The 23274-nt window shown below is 36.7% G+C and overlaps 1 protein-coding gene across 3 annotated transcripts in view; it reads left to right on the plus strand.

The window, feature by feature from the left end:
- The window catches only part of SYT16 (synaptotagmin 16), a 258100-nt gene that overhangs the window by 140346 nt on the left and 94480 nt on the right, over positions 1-23274 (plus strand). Inside the window, exon 1 of one of the 3 annotated variants that reach the window (XM_046007084.1) lies at positions 12623-13145. The exons of the other annotated variants lie outside the window; for them this stretch is intronic. Coding sequence (XP_045863040.1) covers positions 12623-13145 — 523 coding nt within the window. Of the gene's footprint in view, positions 1-12622; positions 13146-23274 lie in introns of those variants that run through there. 3 annotated transcript variants of the gene reach the window in all.

Raw genomic sequence — 23274 nt, forward strand, 5'->3', positions numbered from 1 at the left:
GAGCCCTAAAAAGAGATAGATGGGCTTTGGGAGACAGGAAGGAAGCCTGGGGGGGAGGAGCACAGCCTCAGCGAGTAGACCCAGTGGGACGAGCCTGTTGAAGTAAGATGCTGAAGAAGGGAGACAAGATATTAAAGAACAGAGAGCAAATAGAGAGGTGGTTAAAGATAAGAAGGGTTCAAAGTATGCATGGCTTCCTAAGTCCTGTGGAGGATTTTGGACTTTATCTTAGAAGCAATAAGAAGTAATTTTAAGTCATTTCAAACATGGAATGACACAATCAAATATGGGTCTTAAAAAATTATAAAGGCCACTCCGCCTTAGATATAATAGATAGTCTAAAATACCGAATGGGCTTATGAAATTTGGAGAATATACAAAAGGTGCTATTGTTACAATGGAAAAACCACTGAGCAACTTAAACCTCTGGTTGAGCCAATCCTAGTCTTTTGAGGTCATCATACTCAAACACAAAGGTGTCTGTTAGATAGTTTGAAAAATATATTTTGGAATAAATCTTAACTTCAGAATATTTTTAAAATACTTTATTTCAATTATTTAGAAAAATAATTCCAATAGTTTTCATTTTTTAAAAAATTTCATTAGTGAAATAGGCAGCTGAGGTAGAGTGGAAAAAAATGAGAATAGACTTTGGAGTCAGACAAGCCTGGATTTGAACCTCATGTTGGACACTAATGAGGGAAATACCTTCACATTTTTTGTTTCTAAGATCTTCACTGTCTTATTGACGTTTTTAAAAATTTTATTTAATTATTTTAGTGTTCCAAGATTCATTGCTTATGCACCACACCAAGTGCTGCATGCAGTACGTGTCCTCCTTAATACCCACCCCCAGGCTCACCTATCCCTCCACCCACTTCCCCTCCAAATCCCTCAGTTTGTTTCTCAGAGTCCAAAGTCTCTTATGCTTTGTCTCCCCCTCCGATTTCCCCCAATTCACTTTTCCTTTCTTTCTTCTAATGTCCTCCATGTTATTCCTTATGTACCACGAGTAAGTGAAATCATATGATAATTGACTCTCTCTGCTTGACTTATTTCACTCAGCATAATCTCCTCCAGCCCTGTCCATGTTGATACAAAAGTTGGGTATTCATCCTTTGATGGAGGCATAATATTCCATTGTATATATGGACCATAACTTCTTTATCCATTCATCTGTTGAAGGGCATCTTGCCTCTTTCCACAGTTTGGCGATTGTGGCCAGTGCTGCTATGAACGTTGGGGTACAGATGGCTCTTCTTTTCACTACATCTGTATCTTTGGGGTAAATACCCAGTAGTGCAATTACAGGGTCATAGGATAGCTCTCTTTTTAACTTCTTAAGGAATCTCCACACTGTTTTCCAAAGTGGCTGTACCAACTTGCGTTCCCACCAACAGTGTAAGAGGGTTCCCCTTTCTCCACATCCTCTCCAACACTTGTTGTTTACTGTCTTGTTAATTTTGGCCATTCTAACTGGTGGAAGATGGTATCTCAATGTGATTTTGATTTGAATCTCCCTGATGGCTAATGATGATGAACATTTTTTCATGTGTCTGTTAGCCATTTGTATGTTTTCTTTGGAGAAGTGTCTGCTCAAGTCTTCTGCCCATTTTTTTTAAATTTCTTTTCAGCGTAACAGTATTCATTATTTTTGCACCACACCCAGTGCTCCACACAATACGTGCCCTCCTTAATACCCACCACCTGGCTCCCCCAACCTCCCACCCCCTGCCCCTTCAAAACCCTCAGGTTGTTTTTCCGAGTCCATAGTCTCTCATGGTTCATCTCCCCTTCCAATTTCCCTCAACTCCCTTCTCCTCTCCATCTCCCCATGTCCTCCATGTTCTTTGTTATGCTCCACAAATAAGTGAAACCATATGATAATTGACTCTCTCTGCTTGACTTATTTCACTCAGCATAATCTCTTCCAGTCCCGTCCATGTTGCTACAAAGTTGGGTATTCATCCTTTCTAATGGAGGCATAATACTCCATAGTGTATATGGACCACATCTTCCTTATCCATTCGTCTGTTGAAGGGCATCTTGGTTCTTTCCACAGTTGGGCTACCGTGGCTACTCTTCTGCCCATTTTTTGACGTGATTATTTGTTTTTTGAGTCTTGAGTTTGAGGAGTTCTTTATAGATCTTGGATATCAGCCCTCTGTCTCTAGTGTCATTTGTGAATATCTTCTCCCATTCCATGGGTTGCCCCTTAGTTTTGTTGACTGTTTCCTTTGCTCTGTAGAAGCTTTTGATCTTGATGAAGTCCCAAAAATTCATTTTCGCTTTTGCTTCCTTTGCTTTTGGAGAGGGGTCTTGAAAGAAGTTGCTGTGGCCAATGTTGAAGAGACTACTGCCTATGTTCTTCTCTGGGATTTTGTTAGATTCCTGACTCACATTGAGGTCTTTTGTCCATTTCGAGTTTATATTTGTGTATGGTGTAAGAGAATGGTCGAGTTTCATTCTTCTATACATAGCCGTCCAATTTTCCCAGCACCATTTATTGAAGAGGCTGTCTTTTTCCCACTGTATATTTTTTCCTACTTTGTTGAAGATTATTTGACCATAGAGTTGTGGGTCCATATCTGGGCTCTCTACTCTGTTCCACTGGTCTATGTGTCTGTTTTTGTGCCAGTACCATGCTGTCTTGGTGATCAAAGCTTTGTAGTAAAGCTTGAAATCAGGAAACGTGATGCCCTAGTTTTGTTTTTGTTTTTCAACATTTCATTAGCAATTCGGGGTCTTTTTTGGTTCCATACAAATTTCAGGATTGTTTGTTCCAGCACTTTGAAAAATGCCAGTGGAATTTTGATCGGGATGACATTGAAAGTATAGATTGCTCTAGGTAGCATAGACATTTTAACAATGTTTATTCTTCCAATCCATGAGCATGGAATGCTTTTCCATCTTTTTGTGTCTTCTTCAATTTCTTTCATGAGTGTTCTGTAGTTCCTCAAGTACAGATCCTTTGGTTAGGTTTATTCCCAGGTATCTTATGGTTCTTGGTGCTATAGTAAATGGAATTGATTCTCTAATCTCCCTTTCTATGTTTTCATTGTTAGTGTATAAGAAAGCAACTGATTTCTGTGCATTGATTTTCTATCCAGCCACATCACTGAATTGCTGAATGAGTTCTAGTAGTTTGGGGGTGGAGTCTTTGGGGTTTTCCATATGAAGGACCATGTCATCTGCGAAGAGAGAGTTTGACTTCTTCTTTGCCAATTTGAATACATTTTATTTCTTTTTGTCTGATTGCTGTTGCTAGGACTTCTAGTACTATGTTGTCTAGTACTATGTACTATGGGCATCCTTGTCCTGTTTTTGATCTCAAAGGGAAGGCTGTCAGCTTTTCCCCACTGAGAATGATATTCACTCTGGGTTTTTCATAGATAGATTTTGTGAAATTGAGGAATGTTCCCTCTATTCCTATACTTTGAAGAGTTTTAACAGGAACAGATGCTGTATTTTGTCAATTGCTTTATCTGCATCAATTGAGAGGACCATGTGGTTCTTCTCTCTTCTCTTATTGATTTGTTCTATCACATTGATTGATTTCTGAATGTTTAACCACCCTTGCATCCCAGGGGTAAATACCACCTGGTCATGGTGGATAATCTTTTAAAGTACTGTTGGATCTTATTAGCTAGGATCTTGTTGAGAATCTTGGCATCCATATTAATCAGGAATATTGGTCTGAAATTCTCCTTTTTGATGGGTCTTTGCCTGGTTTGGGGATCAAGGTAATGCTGGCTTCACAGAAAGAGTCTGGAAATTTTCCTTCTGTTTCTATTTTTTGAAACAGCTTCAGGATAATAGGTATTATTTCTTCTTTGAATATTTGGTAGAATTCCCCAGGGAATCCGTCAGGTCCTGGGCTTTTGTTTTTGGGGAGGTTTTTGGTCACTGCTTCAATCTCATTACTAGATATTCAGGTTGTCAATTTCTTCCTGTTTCAGTCTTGGAAGTTTATAAGTTTCCAGGAATGCATCCATTCCTTCTAGGTTGCTTAACTTATTGGCATATAACTGTTAATAATTTCTGATGATTGTTTCTGTTTCCTTGGTGTTAGTTGTGATCTTTCCCCTTTCATTCATAATTTTATTAATTTGAGACCTCTCTCTTTTCTTTTGGATTAGTTTGGCCAGTAGTTTAACCACTGGCCATTTGACTTATTGACTCTTTCAAAGAACCAGCTTCTAGTTTTATTGATGTGTTCTACTGTATGTCTAGCTTCTAACTCATTGATCTCTGCTCTAATCTTGATTATTTCTTGTGTGTAGGGTTAGATTAATTTGTTGATTTTCTGGTTCTTTAAGGTATAAAGAGAGCTGGTGTATTCTGGGTTTTTCAATTTTTTTGAGTGAGACTTGGATGGCTATGTATTTTCCCCTTAGGATCGCCTTTGCTGTATCCCATAGGTTTTGGACCATTGTGTCCTCATTCTCATTGGTTTCCATGAATTGTTTAAGTTCTTCTTTTATTTCCTGGTTGATCCAAACATTCTTGAGCAGGATGGTCTTTAGTGTCCAAGTATTTGAATTCCTTCCAAACTTTTTCTTGTAGCTGAATTCCAGTTTCAAAGCATTGTGGTCTGAGAATATGCAGGGAATAATCTCAATCTTTTGGGATCAGTTGAGCCCTGATTTGTGACCTAGTATGCAGTCTATTCTGGAGAAAGTCCATGTGCATTTGAGAAGAATGAGTATTCTGTTGTTTTAGGGTGGAATGTTCTGTATATATCTATGAGATCCATCTGGCCCAGTGTGTCATTCAAAGCTCTTGTTTTTTTATTGATTTTTCTGCTTGGATGATCTGTCTATTACTGAGAGTGGCATGATAAGATCCCTTACAATTAATGTATTCATATCAATATGGCTCTTTATTTTGATTAACAATTGGCTCATATAGTTGGCTGCTCCCATATTGGGGGCATAAATATTTACAATTGTTAGATCTTCTTGGTGGATAGACCCTTTACGAGTGACGGAATGACGTAGTGTCCTTCTGTATCTCTGACTATAGTCTTTAGTTTAAAATGTAATTTATCTGATATGAGAATTGCTACCCCAGCTTTCTTTTGAGGCCTGTTGGCATGAAAGATGCTTCTCCATCCCTTCACTTTCAGTTTGGATGTATCTTTATGTTCCAAATGTGTCCTTGGTAGACAGCATATGGATGGGTTCTGTCATTTTATCCAGTCTGCAACTCTGTGCCATTTTATGGGGGCATTTAGGCCATTCACGTTGAGAGTGATTATTGAAAGATAAGTTTTTATTGACAACACATTGCCTGTGAAGTCCTTGTTTCTATAGATTGTCTCTGTAAATTTCTGTTCTATGTCACTCTTGGGTTCTTTCTTCTTTTATAGAACCCCCTTCATATTTAAAAGGGTATGTGACCACCAAGCTATACCCTTTTGGTGGTCACATACCCTTTTAAACCTTGCTGGTCTTGGAAGCTCTTTATCTCTCCATTCATTTTGAATGTCAGTCTTGCTGGATAAAGTATTCTTGGCTGCATGTTCTTCTCATTGAGTGCCCTGAATATGTCTTGCCAACCCTTTCTGGCTTGCCAGGTTTCTGTGGACAAGTCTGACATTATTCTGGTGGTCCTTCCTCTGTACGTAAGGAATCTCTTCCTCTTAGCCTCCCTTAAGACCTCCTGTCTGTGGCACCTGGGTGCCTCAGTTGGTTAAGTGACTGCCTTTGGCTCAGGTCGTGATCCTGAAGTCCCAGAATTGAGTCCTGCATTGGGCTCCCAGCTCCATGGGGAGTCTGCTTCTCCCTCTGACCTTCTTCCCTCTCATGCTCTCTCTCACTACCAAATAAATAAATAAAATCTTAAAAAAGAAGATATTTGCAAATGACAGTACAGACAAAAGGTTGATATCCAGGATCTATAAAGAACTTCTCAAACTCAACACACACAAAACAGATAATCATATCAAAAAATGGGCAGAAGATATGAACAGACACTTCTCCAATGAAGACATACAAATGGCTATCAGACACATGAAAAAATGTTCATCATCACTAGCCATCAGGGAGATTCAAATTAAAACAACATTGAGATACCACCTAACACCAGTTAGAATGGCCAAAATTAGCAAGACAGGAAACAACGTGTGTTGGAGAGGATGTGGAGAAAGGGGAACCCTAACAGAAAACACCTGTAGTCTCTTTTGAATCACGTTGAAGATGGATTACAGCCCATTTTATAGTTCTTACTTCGACTCCATGAGTTATTCATGTTTCTAAGCCTTCCTATTCACACTAGGTGATACAAGATGCCTTTCTCTGAAGACATGATAATGGTCATAAAAATCATAGACTTAATTAGACTTACGACCTCTCTAAGAAGTCGTGATAAGTAACCCACATTTAATTGATGACACAAGAAAGTTAACTGGTAGCTACAAAAAGACACTTCAAATTAACCCAGTATCCTTTTTTTATTGTTATTATTTGACAGGCAGAGATCACAAGTAGGCAGAGAGGCAGGCAGAGAGAGAGGAGGAAGGAGGCTCTCAGCTGAGAGGAGAGCCTGATGCGGGGCTCGATCCCAGGACCCTGAGATCATGACCTGAGCTGAAGGCAGAGGCTTTAACCCACTGAGCCACCCAGGCGTCCCAACCCAGTATTCTTTTTTATATAATTTTCTTATTATAGAAGTATAGTTGCCAAACACTGTTATATTAATTTCAGATATACAACATAGTGATTCAATAATTCTGTACATTATGCACTGCTTATCATGGTGGGTGTCGTTGCCATCTGTCACCGTACAACGCTATTACAATATTGACTATATTCCCTATGCTGTACTTCTCATCCCTGTAACTTACTCATTTTATAATTGGAAGTTCATAGCCCTTAATCCTCTTTATCTATTTCACCCATCCCCACATACAGTATTCTTGACTTGTGCTTATGACTGCCCTACAGATATTGGTAGAGAATAAGAAGAATAAATTTTCCAAGGTGATTTCTCCTTTAAAAATTGCTAAAACATTAACACACTTCAGTAGATGAATTTGTATAAGATTTTGATTTGAGGCTTGGTTACCTGGGGACCATATTATTGGAAATGTTTCCTTTTCTTTCAGAATGTGTTTGACTCTCTCCAGGAGCTCATAATCCTTTAAAAATCACACAGGCATACAGGCTTCCACTTTATCTTTTACCAAAATAACATCCATTTTTAAGGCATATCTCCCAGAAGCCTGTATTTCTTCTTAGATGATAACTTTCTTCCCTTCCTCCAAGCATCTGTCATCAGGTAGAAAAATGGAAAGTCTTTCATTAGAAAGACTTAACTAACGCCTTTAATGACCATGAGCATTATTATTGTGGGTATGGAATCACATCTTTACTGTTCATAATTACCCTTGGTGGGGATGATCAAAATATGTGATAAAGCATATGGCTCAGGAATTTGATAGTTTCCCCCCACAGAAACAACTCTTGAGTGTTTACTGTTCAGTCATTTCCTTTGTTTTAAATGACCTTAATTAAATACTTTTATAATTAAAATAGTATTCTAATTAAAATGATATTTAAAGAAATGTAGTGTAGCCCCTAGGAATATATCAGTGTCATTCCTTTCATCTTCATTTATTGGTTGTTACTAATAATTTTTCAAAACATTTTTTGAATATAGTTGACACACAGTGTTATTTTAGTGTCAGGTGTGTAACATAGTGTTTCAACTTCTCTCTATGTTATCTTGTCCTCAGACCTAAGTGTAGCTACCATCTGTCACCCTGACACTATTACAACATTATTGACTATATTCCTTATGCTGCATCATTTACCCCTGTGACTTAGCAGTTACTAATTCTTTATTATATTGCTAGTTTATTCTCAGTAATTTGAGAGGTTGTAAACTTTCCTCAGTTATGTTTATGGTAGGAACTCTTATGTCAAACATACACACACATACACATACCTACCTTTTGCTTTTTTTTTTTTTTGTACTTCTTATAATAATGAAATATCATGAATTTTCATTTCCAGTAGTGAGCCTTCTCAGCTACCACAGACTTACATGTATTTTTCCTTCTAATCCAAGGGCCTGGGCTATCTTTTCATTACTATTTTTCTTTTCCTATGTGTTTTTTAAAAATTCTTGTTATAATACCAGAAACTACTTTGGCTTTTCAGCTGTAAGAAAGTTCCTAAAGAACTAGGATACCAGGTATATATCTGCTATTACCTTTGGGGTGTTCTACCAAGGAAGTTGAAATTTATCTAAGCAACAAAGTTATCTCCCTGGTATTCTGCCAGTACTTAGCTCTTTTGGCTTCAGACTGCTTTAGTTTAAAATAAAAGGTCTCCACCGTTGCAAACTAAGTAATTTTTTCTGGTTCCCGCTTTAGGTTGCCTTTCCTTTTTTAGTATTTTGGAATATAGCAATTGGACACTGTTTCATATTTAGACTGATATTTGACCTCTTTCCAATCACTCCATGATCATCTCCAGTTGGTCCATGAAATGGTTATTGATCAAAGTACAGAACCAATCTGAAAGAATTGGTGTATCTTTTTAATCTTTTATTTATATTGAATATATCCAGCCTCAGTATTACATACTTTTTGCCCAACACCGGTAAATTCTTGGGTTTTAAAGCAGAAAGAAATTATTAGGGGTCATCTAGTGAGTTAACTCCACTTTACAGATAAAGAAAAATGAAGGGATCAGGGCTACTTAGCTTAGAAAATGTTCATTAGTAACTTCCATTCATTCATTCATTTATTCATTCAACAAACATTAGATAGGGTCCTTATCCCACATGGGTCCTAGAGTTATTAAGTCTAAATACTGTCCATTGGAAGAGGAAGATTGACAAATAATTACCATGGCCAGTGAAAACTTATATCTTAGAGCACTGCATGTTATTCACAACTAATGAATCATTGAACATTATACCAAAAACTAATGATGTACTGTACATTGGCTAATTGAATTTAAATTAAAAAAAGAGAAGAAAACTTATAAAGGCACATTTAAAGCCTATCTGAGGCCACACCTTTGACTGTAGAAGAGGTGACAGAGGCAATAGGAGTGTCAGTGTAAAGAACTATTAAGTATCTACCAGGCAGGTAGGGAGAGAAGGCATCTGGGCAGAGCAAACAGAAGTCAGGGATGAGCACATTTGCTATGAAAAATGCTGAGTGCATTAGTGAGTGTGATAGGCACTCACTTTACAATGAGAGGTGATGAAGAATGGCCAAGTTGTCACTGTGGGGCAGTGTTTTTTGGAACAGCTCATACAGAGCTAGACATTCTGTCAGGACAAGGCTCTGTGAGTTGTGAGAATGTTGAAATAGTTCCAAATTGGTTGATAAATAGCCACTGATCTGAGACCCCCTCCCCTCTATTGTCCTGTTGTATCTCCCAGAATTCCTCTCACCCAGTGATTCAGCAGTTAAAGAGTTGGCAGCTTGAAGGACGCCTCTAGGACTACTCCAGCACTAAGGTCCGGCAGTGCTGATTGTTCATTTTCTGAGCATCTCTCCTCTTGCATGCCATAGTAAAGAATGTGAACTTTATCATATAATGTAGGGCTTGAAAATTCAGTTGCTTCCAGGGGTCAGGTAGACTACACAGAAATGAATGAAGCAAGTGAGTACTTACAACAGAGAGAGATGAGGATTGTAGTGAATTGGAGGCATCAAAATTAATTTTTTAAAAATTCTGTGTCAGTAAACATAAGTGAATCGTGATTTTGACAGATGGACTGCCAGTGCTCAAATTCTGCAGTATAAGTAATAGGAAAACCATAGTGGGTATTTTTTTTTTTATTTTATTTTTAAGCTAGGGGAGTGATGTAAGCTTTATTTTTTAGAAAAATTGCCATGAGGTTTTTGATGGACAGAGATCATGAAGAAAGAGATAATGAGACCAAGAACATGACCTTTTACTAGTTCAAAGTTTGGATAAGAAAATGCTGGCTTAAATTAAAGGATTTTAGATTGAATATGGAAACAAAGTTTTTTTCTGTATAATAAAACAATAGAAAGGATTATTAATGAAGATATGCAATTTCTGTCTTAAAAATTTTCAAGTACCGAAAGGAGAGTGGTAGAAGCTAAACCCAAGGATTTCTCAGGAAACTTTCTAGGTCTGCAATCCTCTGAAGCACATTTTAGGCACAGTATTTGTGGAGAAAAAAAACGAACAACAACAAAAAATCCATGGGTGATGAAATGGAGTGGAAGAAATGCTGAAAGAACACCTTAATATTACTAAACAGGGGCTTTATGTAGTCATGTTAAGATGTCTTTTAACAATTCTGACATCTATTTATCAATTTAGCAAATTTGAGTACATACTATATGCTAGACACTATTCTATGCACAATATTAAATAGCACTCATTAATTCACTTATTGAGAATTGACTAGATACTTAGCACACTTCTAGGCACTGTGGATAAGCTCGAGAATAAAACATACAATTCCTGCCCCCCAGGAACTTCTATTCTAGAGAAGGAGATAGGCAATAAACCTACTAGAAGATCAGGTTCTGATGAGCAAACCTAGAGGATGGATTGAGGCTGGGGAAGACTTGAGATGGGAACCAGCTAGGTATGTAATTTCTGGGGAAATGAGAGTGTTGGAGAGGTGACTACAGTACAAAACACAACAGAAGAGTCTGCATAGCCCTAAAAATAGCAGAACTTAGAATGGAAGGAAGAGAAGGGGGCAAGGGTGAAGAGAGAAAATCACAACTGTGAGTCTTGAGTGTTGAACACTTGCAGTAGTAAAAGTGGTGTGCTAGGTTTTGATGGCTGAATTTGAGATTTTGGTGAGACACTCAAGTTTAGCTATTTTCTTAGATCAGTACTTCTCAAACTTTGGTGTGTGTCAGAGTCATCTGAGGAACTTGACAAAAATGAAAGGAGGCAGTCATATTCCTTCAACCCACCTGAGCCTCTGTTTTTTTGTTAGCTTACCAGATGATTCTCATACAGTTTCTGAACCACTAGCTTAAATAACCAGAAATCCAAGTCTATATAAAGGGATTGAACTATGGGCTGGAGATATATATTTTGGTGTTAAAAAAAAGTATTGAGACTTCTGGCTGGGTCAGCTGTCCCAGCTGATGAGTATGAAGGAGCAGGGGGAGTAACCATAGGACAATGAGTGGTTGCATATATGCAGTTGGTGGGAAGACAAGGAAGAGCCTGAAAGACAGCCACATGAATTATTTAGCATGAAGGGAAAGTGCAGAGAACTCAGTTTCCCTTTAATTGGATGTGGGCTCCATGGGCACAGAGCTCAGGGTTGCCTTACACTGGCATTGTGCCCAGCACTTAATAGGCATTTATCAATATTTGTTTATTGATGAATCAATATATATATGAATGGCTATTAAAAAGTTCCCTGAAAAAGCTAAGAAGAAATTTTTAGGAAAATGTAGGCAATCCTATCAATTGCAGTTGCTGGAGAACAAGAAGGCTGAAACATATAGGAGTGTTGGTAGACTGAGTCAGAAGGAAGCTATTGCTATAAAGAGGTGGGGTAGTTAAGTGCAAACAGTGAATTTAGGCTCTGGTCATTTATAGCATTCATCCTGAGCTGTTGATGAGCATTGTAAGGACAATAAGATATATCTATATCTATATCTATATCTATCTGCACACTCACACACAATACACATACACATGTAAATGCATATATGTCTATATTTGTATACGTGTATATGTATAAAAGTATAGATGTTCAGCTCTAGAATCTTCATTGTGCTCTGTTGCCCTGTCGAAGTCCTATAGCTGCCTCCTTCAAGTTGTGAATCTTGGGAGAAGGAGGGTTTCTCAGGAGTCTTCCAGGTTGTGGAGGATTGCCATCAGGAGGTTGGAACACAATCAGAGGCAATGAGATGCTAGGGTCATGTCTCCAGTAAGCTGCATATTCCATTTGCCACTCTGTTTTTCTGTGGTCCTTTGCTCCCCAAGAATAGATATGATTTGTAGAAATTGCATAAAAATATAAAATCTTACTTTAAGATCTGCTAAAAGCTTTTTAATTCCAGGCACACATTTCCTTTGAAAGGATAAATCTTTGTGTCATGAAGCAGAGATGATTATTAGCCTGCTCACTGGGATCTGTAGGTTCGTAGATGAAGCATCCAACCTTCCTTGTATTTTGAAATGTCATATCCAACTGCCTCTTAATGAAGATTCATTTACCCTTTTCACACTGTTAAATATGGTCTGTAGGGATAGACTTCTCTCAGTCCACATGAATAGAGCCTATTACTGCCAATGGAAGTTTTGCACATGCCTGAGCAGGTGAATAGGCATTGAAGTAATCTACATTTAGACTTTCACAGTAATTTTTATTTAGCTACTTTCAGATTTCAATGGTGATCTCTTTTTATCCTGAATGTTGTTTGACATTAATTATAGGTATCTGGTAATGGGTCTGGGGTTGTTACTGTAATAGGTATAAGTATCTCTTTCCTCTGTTTCAGCTGAGAAGTTTTGAGAGTGAACTATTCACAGCCATTAAGAGACCTCCAATTTAATTTACCATCATGCTTATTCTGTAGTTCACATTAAGTCCAGAGTACTGAAGGAGCTGAACAAGTGGACTGGTAGACATCAGATAGCTGGCCATGGTTTTGGCCATGGCGTCTCAGGATGCTCAGAACTTCTTCCAGCCTCTCTCTTCCTGGATATCTCGGGTTTATGAAGCTCTCCAGCAAGCAGGAGATATGCTATCTGCTTCGCTGGTTAACGTAAGCAAACAAGACTCTAAATTGAGTGACAAGCTAGACCAGGACATAGATGATATTCATATTCAGGAAGCTTACTTTGAAGATGAAGAACAAGGCAATGATTGGCGTCAAGAGGATGCAAATCCCTTGTTTCTTGAAGTGGATCATTTTTCCTGTTGTAATAGTGATTTGCAGGACTCTGCCCAAAGTTCAAGCCCCACACTTAGGCAACATGCAAAGGACTCATGTTCCATAATGTCCCAGTGGCCCAATCAGACCCTTGATGACCAAAAGCCACCACATGTGCTTTCTTCTATTGCTGAGGAAGAACATCACCTTGAAAAGCAAAGGAGTGACCTTCAACACAGCTTTGACAACCAGCTCTCTGGTATTTTAGAAAATGTTAATGGAAAAAAGCAAGGTAAGGTAGCCAGTGATCATGTTCTCCGGGTTCTTCCAAGGGACATTTCTATTAATTATATATTATTTTAAATTTTAGTTATCGTATGAAATTTATTTTTTTTTCTCTCCTTATACCTTTCCACATACTAGCTTCTTATTGAGAGATGTACTCCTTAGGAATATTTTCAACATACAAAACTTTGGGAGATCCATATTTGTGGGCCCCATATTTCAGAACAATTGTTCAGAGCAAGTAAAATGGTGAAAACAAGTCTGTATGTTCTGTTTGAGAAGCCCTTGTGCATATGTCATGCTTTTTAAAATATCTTTTTAAATGTTCTCTTTTTTTCACTAGGTTAGGAGTCTCTAGATGTTACTATATTATTCAGTGTGAAATCCTGTGCAAAAAGCCATACTTGTTGCAAAATTTTTAGTTGATAACACTCCAAGAACACTTTTCACAGTGTTTCACTGAGACGTGATGTGAGATGACAGTAGATAGGAAATCTTTGAAATAAGAATAGCTTGATTTTCTTTAAGCCTTGAGTGGAAAGGACACATTTAAAACAAACTGTCTTTAGAGCTTTATCCTGTCAGATATCTTGAATATAGTAAAAATGTAATCAACTCTGTAAAAGTAGCTGTAGTATGTCCTGGCATGAATTTTTTAGGATTCTAATGCTCAAGCCTGAACCAAGGACATTGAATTTGGTTGAGGGGACACAGGTGCTGATATGCCAAGAAAGGTGCTGGATGTGTGTATGTGATGTGTGGTTGTAATGCATCTCTCACCAAGATTATTGGATCTTTTATGTGACATAAAGTTGAAGTCATTAATTCTTTTCTTTTTGGAGGGAGCAGACTTTTCTGGGATACTTCACAGTCTCTTCATCCATTTTCAGTGATTCCTCTTAGTTTTATCTTTTTAGGGAAACATTTCATCCAGATACATGAAGCCTTAGAAAATGAGGAAACATGATTTCATTTTCTTTTTATAGTACTTTCTTGGTACTTTTATTTAAATTAATGTTGAAATGCTAGAATAAATTGGTAAAAACAGGGTAGGCTGATGTTCTTTCTGAATCTGATAAACTTATAAATACATGCAATTTCAAGTCTTTACATATTATCTGTAGAGATAATTCTAGAAATATCTGGGCAACCAATAGGATTTCTTAGATTTGACTTGAAATTTTTATTCCTATTTTAGAAAATTCTTGCTAAAGTTGAACTATATCTAAAATTAGTAACATGAAATTGGTTTAATATTTGCTTAATACTGGGTTTTAAAAAATTTTTAAATTGTGCTAATCTAATGACAGTAAAACAATTGTGTTTATTTGTTTATTCAGGGAAAGTTTATTCACTAGATTGTAGCCTCTTGGAAGGCAGGGGCCGTACCATAGATTAATTTTTGTATCCTTAACATCAAGCACAATGTTAGGTATATAGCAATACACCAAATAATAATGACAAAACAGCAACAAAGAAAGCTAACAACTCTAAGAGGCAGATACTACTATTCTTCTCACTTCACAGTTGAGAAGACTGATGCTTAGAATGTTTGAGAATATTCCCAAGATCCATATTTAGAAAAAGGCACAGCTCAGGGTGTCTTATTCTAGACTTTTTACATATTCTTTCTCTTTTTTTTCTCCCCCATTTTCAAGGTATAATTTATGTGTGATAAAATTCATTCCCGTTAGTATACAGTTCTGTGAGTTTTAACACACAGTCTTGTAACCACTGCCACGATCGAGGTATAAATAGTTCCATCACCTCAAAAAACTCCCCCAGGTCCCTTTGTACTCATTTCTCTTCTCTACCTCCAGCTCCTGGCAATTGCTGGTATATTTTCTCTCTATCATTTTGTCTTTTCCGGAATGCTATATAAATGGAAATATGCAGATGGTAGCCTTTTGAGTCTGGCTTCTTTTATAATGCACTTACAGTAATGCATTTAAGATCCATCCGTGTTGCTGTGTGTTTCAGTAGTTCACTGTTTTGTTTTGTTTTTAATTGCTGAGTAGTATTCCATGGCATGAATGTACCATAGTTTGTTGATCTGTTCATCAGTTGAGGAATACTTGGGTTGTTTCTGTGTTTTAGCAATGTAAATAAAGCTGCTATAGGGGCACCTGGGTGGCTCAGTGGGTTAAAGCCTCTGCCTTCGGCTCAGGTCATGATCCCAGAGTTCTGGGATAGAGCCCCGCATCGGGCTCTCTGCTCTGTGGACAGCCTGCTTCCTCCTCTCTCTCTCTGCCTGCCTCTCTGCCTACTTGTGATCTCTTTCTGTCAAATAAATAAATAAAATCTTTAAAAAAAAAAGGCTGCTATAAACATTTGCAAACAGGCTTCAGTGTAAATGTAAGTTTTCACTTCAACTAGTAAATACATGGAGTGGGATTGTTGGGTCATATGGGAGGTATAGGTATTTTGCATTCCTCAAAGTAATGTATGAGATTTTTGGTCATTCATATCCTCACCAGCACTTTGCATTAATGTTATTATAAATTTTTTAAAATTTAATTTATTTTAATGTTCCAAAATTCATTGTTTATGCACCACACCCAGTGCTCCGCGCAATACGTGCCCTCCATAATACCCACCACCAGGCTTACCCAATCCCTCACCCCCTCGTCCCCTCCGAAACCCTCAGTTTGTTTCTCAGAGTACAGTCCACAGGCTCTTAAGCTTTGTCTCCCCCTCTGATATCCTGCAACTCACTTCTCCTCTCCATCTCTCAGTGCCCTCCATGTTATTCCTTATGCTCCACAAGTAAGTGAAACCATATGATAATTGACTCTCTCTGCTTGACTTATTTCGCTTAGCATAATCTCTTCCAGTCCATCAATGTTGATACAAAAGCTGGGTATTCATCCTTTCTGATAGAGGTATAATATTCCATTGTATATATGGACCATATCTTCTTTATTCATTTATCTGTTGAAGGGCATCTTGATTCTTTCCACAGTTTGGCAACTATGGCCATTGCTGCTATGACTATCGGGGTACAGATGGCCCTTCTTTTCACTGCATCTGTATCTCTGGGGTAAATACCCAGTAGTGCAATTGCAGGGTCATAAGGTAGCTCTATTTTCCATTTCTTAAGCAATCTCCACACTGTTACCAGCTCTCTTTACACCTTAGAGAACTGGTGAATCAACAACAAATTAAGCCAACCTCACATACAAGAAGTGAAATAATCAAGATTAGAACAGAGATCAATGAGATAGAAAGTGGAGATACAGTAAAACACATCAAGGAAATTAGAAGCTTTTTTTTTAAATAAAATTTTTTTAAAAGCCATTCTCATAGGTGTGTAATGAAAGCTCATGTTGGGGAATAACTCTCCATTGGTCTTTTGCATTTTTGTATGTCTTATGAGCAAAGCCACAAACAGCCTTTTATTTTGGACTATGTTTTCAAGGATGTTTGTATGACAAAGAAACTTAGAAGATAGAGATAGCATCTCTCTTCAGAGTAGAGAGAAGATGTGTTTGCCACTCAGTTTAATAAAGATAATGTCTCTTTAGGGTGAAGCGTAGGCAGATTTGCTTGCAAATGATAAGGGATTTTGCAAGCTTGGTGTTCCTTGGCTGTGCCATAAACCCACTGCATGCACAGCATCTATCTCTGTCTGCCTCAGCATCATCCCCAACTATGGACAGTGGGGGACTGATGTGAATGTGGTGTTCACGTTGTATGTTGTGCTGGAATAACTGTCCTTTGTCTCTGACCGGAAGTCTTTCATCTTCCACCAACATCCATAACACAGTAGTGGGATAACTTGTTGCTCTGCAAGTAAGGTAAAATTTCAGGCCTTTCATAGGTTTTAACCTCTCATTTTGGTTTTAGTTTGCATTTCCCTCATAATTAACAGCATTGAGCATCATTTCACGTAGTTATTTATCATCTGTGTAGTTTCTTTAGTAAAGTCTTCAAGTCTTTTGTCCACTTTTATTGAATCGTCTTTTTAATTTTTGAGATTTGAAAGTTATGTTTCCATTCTGAGTATGAGTTACTTTTCTGTGGTCTTTTCTGTTGGTCTGTGATTTGCAAATATTTTCTTCTAGTTTTGTGGCTTGTCTTTTCATTCTTTTAACAGTGTCTCTCAAAAAACAGAGATTCTTAATTACATGAAATCCAACTCATCAATTTTTTAAAAGAATTGTACTTTTGTTATCATATCTAAGAAATATTCATATAGCCTGGGATCACAAGGATTTTTTCTTGTTTGATTCTAGAAATTTTAGAGTTATAGATTTTACATTTAGGGCTATCCATTTGGTATCCATTTTGATCCATTCTGAGGTAATTTTTTTATATGATATAAGGTATTTCTCTCCCACCTTCACTATCCATGTTCAATCTTTTCCTACCTCATTTGGTAGAAATTACTACACTTTTTCCATTATGTGCTTTGGTATCTTTGTCAGATATACATTATCTATATATGTGTGTGGTCTATTACTAGATTCTCTATTTTTCCATTAATCTATATTTGTATTCTGCAGTATCACACTGTCTTGATTCTTATAGCTGTATAATAGTTCTTGAAATCAAGTAGTGTGAGCCCCACAACTTTATTATTAAAAAAATTGTTTTGACTCTTCTAGTTTATTCACTTTTCCATATAAGCTTTAGAATATGTTTTTGATTAAAAAATTATGCTGGGAATTTGATTGGAATTATGTTGAATCCATAGATCAATTTGGAAAGAATAAAATGTTAATAATTTTTGTTTTTCAATTCATGAACATGGTATATTGCTTTATTTAGTACTTGGATTTTTCTGTGTGTTTTGTTTTGTAGTTTCTAGCATAAAGGTCTCATAGATATTTTGTTAGATTTATACCTAAATATTTCATTTTTGGGGGATTCTCTTGTAAATAGAACTTTTATAACTTTCAATTTGAAACTGCTGCTTGCTAGTATGTAAAAATATCATTGACTTTTATCTGCAACCAAAATTATTATGTTGTCATTCTATTAAAAACTAGTTTCCTTTTTACTTCCTCTTTGATGCATGGTTTATTTAAAAGTATGTTAGTTATGTTACAAATATTAGGACTATTTTAGATAACTTTCTGTAACCAATTTCTAGCTTAGTCCAGTTATGGTCTAAACACATATTTTATGTGATTTTGGTTTTTTAAAATTGTTTTGTTTTATCGTTCTGCATACGTTCTGACTTGTTGGATATTTTCTGTGTACTTGAAAAAGACTGTATTTTGCTGTTGTTAAGCACAGTGTTCTATAAGTTACATCAAGTTTTTTGAGGCTGTTTTTTCAGATTTTTTTATATACTTATTTTAACTATTAATTTTACCAACTGATTTTGTTCTGTTGATTACTGAGAGAAAAGTATTGCAATCTCTAATTCTTCTTGTGGATTTGATTATTTCTCTTTCTAGTTCTATCAGTTTTTGCTTCATGTAGTTTGACGCCCTGCTGTTAATTCCATACACATATTAGCAATATGTGTCTCCTTGATGAACTGACCTCTTGCTCATTATGTTATATACCGTTTTTAATCCATAAAGTCTATTTTGATATTAATATGGCAACTCCAGATTTCTTTTGATTAGTGTTGGCATGGTATATTCTTTTCTATTCATTAACTTTATTTTTTTTTTAATTTTAAAATTTTATTTATTTATTTATTTATTTGAGAGAGACTGAGAACACAAGCAGATCAGGGAGGGCATAGAGAGAGGGGGAAGCAGACACCCCTCTGAGCAGGGAGGCTGACATGGGGCTCAATCCCAGGATCCCAAGATCAAGATGTGAGCCAAAGGCAGATACTTAGCCAACTGAACCACCTAGGTGCCCCCCCTATTCATTAACTTCAAATTTGTCTTTCTATTTATATTGAGATTCTTGTACATGGCATAAAATTGGGTCTTTTTTTTTTTAATCCAGTCTGAGAAATTTTCACTCTTAATTGGTCTTAACTTTATATTTAATGTAATTATTGATATTGTTGAATTAAAATATCATCTTGTTAGATTATTTCCTATTTTTTCAATCTATTCTTTGTCTCTTTTATCTTTTTTTTTCATGTCTTCTTTTGACTTATTTTTAAGATTCCATTTCATCTCTACTCTAGGCTCATTATTTATCTCTTTTTTTAAATTAAAAAGTTTATCTTTTTTAAAAAAATATTAAATGATCATCGTAGGATTTGCAACATATATCCTTAATTGCAGTCTGCCTTCAAATAATATTTTACTGCTTTATGTATAGTTTGGTGATGCTAGAACAGTGCATTCCCAATTCCTCCTTCATGTCCTTCATTTTATTGTGATATATTTTACCTTTATACATAAAACATATACTCAATACATTGATGCCGTTTTGCTAGAGACAGTTGGTTGTCTTTCTAAATGATTAAAATGAAAAAAGAATTATATTTAGCTCATTGATGAGCTAAATTATGAAACTAATTATGAAACTCTTTGGCCTATGCATATAGGGCTGCTAATGAGTTATCTTAGTTATTTGTCTGAAAAAATATTTATTTTGAATCTATTTTAGCAAGGTATGGAATTCTGAGTTGACACTTATTTTTTTCCCAGCACTTTAAGGTTGCCATTTCACTGACTTATGGCATGCATAGTTTTCATATGAGAGGTATTTTCTAATTCTTACTTTTATTCTTCTGCATGTAATATGTCTTTTTTCTACTGGATATATTCAAGACTTTGTGTTTATTTGTGGTTTCTAGTAGTGTATGTAGGGTTGTGTGTGTGTGCATGTGTATGTGTGTGTGTGTGCTCTGGCATTCATTTTTCTTGGTGTTCTCTGACCTTCTTGCATTTGTGGTTTAATGAGTTTCATTACTTCTGGAATGTTCTTTGCCACCATCTCTTCAAATGTTGCTTCTAATATATTCTCTTTTGCTCATCTCTCTAATATTCCAGTTATACAAATATTAGACCATTTGATATCATTCCAAAGCTCTTGAGTGTTCTTTTTCCTTCATTCTTTTTTTACCTTTCAGTATAGGTAGCACAATCTAATGTCATATATTCTTCAATTTACTAATATTTTCTTTGTATCAGGTTGATGATAAGTCCACTGAAAGCATTCTTCATCTCTGCTACATATTTTTTATTTCTGGCATTTTGACTTGACTTTTAAAAAATAATTTCATTCTTCTTTGCTGAAATTCCATATGAGTTTATGTATGTTTCCCCCTTTTCTTGCTATGGCTTTGAACATATTAATTATAGTTATTTTAAATTTCCTGTCTGATAGTTCCAACATCTGAGTCATCTCTGAGTTTGGCTTTTTTGATTGCTTTGTCTATTGACAGTGTATTTTTCCTTTCTGTTTTTGTTTCTTGTCTTATAATTTTTGATTCAAAATCAAACATGATAGGTAGGCAATGTAAATAGTATTTCTGTCTGGAAATAGGTTAGCCCTTTTGTAAAGTTGGGAGAAAGTTGAGGTAATTTAGTCAGAACTTGATTTGGGTTTGGGCTTTGTTGTTATATTAATCTCAGTGCTGTATAGACTTCAAATTTTTAAATTATTACATTGTGTTTGGGGTAGAGGCATGTTTTTTACAGAGTTTTGTCAAAATCTGCTCCATCTTCAAATTTGAGTCTCCTCTTTTTGTCTGTGCCTCAGAAAGGTTCTCTTTTTAGGCTTTTGTCCCTTTCCTCGAAGGGCCCAGCTCTGTATCTATTACTTGGTATTTGCTAATGTGGTGTGGTTGTGTTGGAAGTTTCTGTTTTCTGTTGTTAGAGAGCAGCCTCTTTTAGACAGGTCTTATGTCCCTATGTACTAGGGTTAGGGCCTGCTCAATAATCCTGCCCTCCCCCCAATGGTATGACCCCAAGACTTCTTTCTGCCCCTCCCCCAGAGGTGGAAGTTTTTATTTTGTTTTGTTCACTCACCTTAATGTGTCTTTATCTGTAGTCTAGGGGTGACAAAACTTGCTGCCCCCTTAGTGGCTTATAGCTTTTGTCCCATAATGGGAATAGAATAGAGGAATCTTAGTGAGACTTCTTATATTTCCTAAGCCATCTGCTCTTCCCCTCATCTAGACTATGCTATGAGAGAAACTTTCTTCGCTCTTGCCCTGCCCCTAGTCTTTGTTGTGGTACCAGGTGAGTTTTGTGGAGAAGAGCTTCTAAGTGGGCTTCAATTTTCCTTGGATTTGTGACTTCTTTGGGTTTTGTATTCTTGTGCTGGTCCATACTTGGCCTTTAGAAATTTTTTGAAAATTTAACTTAATTGTTCTTAATGTCTTGTATAAATCCATCATCTGCCCCTAGCAAGCAAATGCTCAAGTCCTTTTTTTATCCCTTTGAAAGAAGTTTTCTTTTCTTTTCTTTTTTTTTTTTTAGCTTTTGGATTTGTTGGTTGCATTATGACCTCAGGTTTCTGATGAATTTAAGAGAATATGTCATTTTACAAATTACCTAAACTTTATTGTTGCTTAAAGAGTGGGAGTATTATTTCCAATGTTCTACGTTCTAAGTGGAAGCCAGAACTTAGATCTTACACACTTAACACTGTACTCTAAAATTGAATTGGACATTCTCATTAATTGGGTAGCATGTTTGATCTGGGATATAAATGTAAAAAGAAGATATTAGTTTTCTTGTAATGAGTTCCATAGTTCCATAGAGATAGTTATATGTAATAAGTCGTATAAAAATTTATGTAAAGTTACAACAGTTATGTATATGGTAACTTCTGAGATGATTTTGCAGTGGTGATCCCAAAAGGTTCCACAAAGCAGATGTTGTAGGACTGTAAACTCTGAGCATGAGTCAGAATTTAACAGTGAATGGAGGGAGAAAGGCATTCCTTTTGGAGGAAATGGCATGAACGCAGACATGTGGACGAATCCAACATTTTCAGGGATGGAAAATGAGGCTAGATCTTAGGTTGAAAATGGGAAGGTCTTTGTTTTTCTGTGGTAAGGATTTAGCTTTTATTTTGTAAGCAGTTGGAATCTCAAAAATATCATAAGCCTGAGTTACACCAATGGAGTCTTGTTTTAGGATAACTCTAGCATCAGTTTGGAAGCTAATTTGGGAGAAAGAATGTATGTTAGGGAGCTACTGTAGTAACTTACAAGAAGATATAGTGTCTAAAACAATATGAAAACAGAGAAATAGTTGTCCTCCAAAAGGCATCTCAGAGACTCTGTTAGAGTCCTCTCAGGGCTCTGACAGAGCAATAGTGCATTGGCTTATTACAATGGAAGCAGAAGTCCAGGTTTCCTTCTTGAAAGCATGGTCCTCATTAATGTGGGTTGGGATGGGAGTTCTATCTTTCCATGTGGTTTCCACTAACACTGAGTTGAGGGTAGCCTTATTACTGTTAGGTGATGGTGAAAGTTCTGTCTCCACTAGAGCTCCTCTGATACCATCCAAGTGGGGAGGGGGAGGAATGTCTCAATACTTTTAGGTGGGGATCTAGGTTTCTTGTGTGGCCTATTCTGACACCGCAGAAGTGGAGGATGCTCATTATTGTCTATCGTAAATGAAAGTCCTAGATCCCCACTTTGCCTTCTCTGGCATCCTCTGGTTGGGGGCCTGGGGTGCCTCATTACATCTTGGTGAGGATGGAAGTCTAGGCTCCTCATCTGGATTTGGCTGGCATAGAGAATAGTTTGTTTGTTTGTTTGTTTGTTTTTCTCTGTGCTGTTTGTCTATGTTTGTCTAGAGTAGAACATTTATTGTCTAAGAGTTTTCTGTTTTGCTAGACTGCCCCTTCCTTGGCCCTTTGCATAAAGAGAGTAGACTTTCCTTGGCGCCTTTGTTGTCTGTGTTTGTTGGAATTTCTGGATTGCCAGTTTCTTCAGCTTCATTCTGGAGTATATGTGGCAAAAGAGCCCAGAAAGCTCACCACCGTATTGTTCCTTGAATTTCCTGGTCCCGGGCCAGTCCGCCATTTTCTCTGTACCTTTTGGTCGCTTTACCTTTGTATCATATATAGTGTCTAGGATTTTTGGTTGTACTCAGGGGAAGAATAGAGAAAAGTACAACTATTTCATTTTCCTGAAAGTGCAAGTGCTTAAATTAGTCCTTAACAACATTATGACTAAATCTCATCCACTTCTCTCCATTTCACAGTAAAAATAAGAGCAATGGAAAATAGTAAAGGGAGATATGTATCTATAG

This window comes from Meles meles, chromosome 6 (assembly GCF_922984935.1).
Source record: "Meles meles chromosome 6, mMelMel3.1 paternal haplotype, whole genome shotgun sequence".
NCBI classification, from domain to species: Eukaryota; Metazoa; Chordata; class Mammalia; order Carnivora; family Mustelidae; genus Meles; species Meles meles.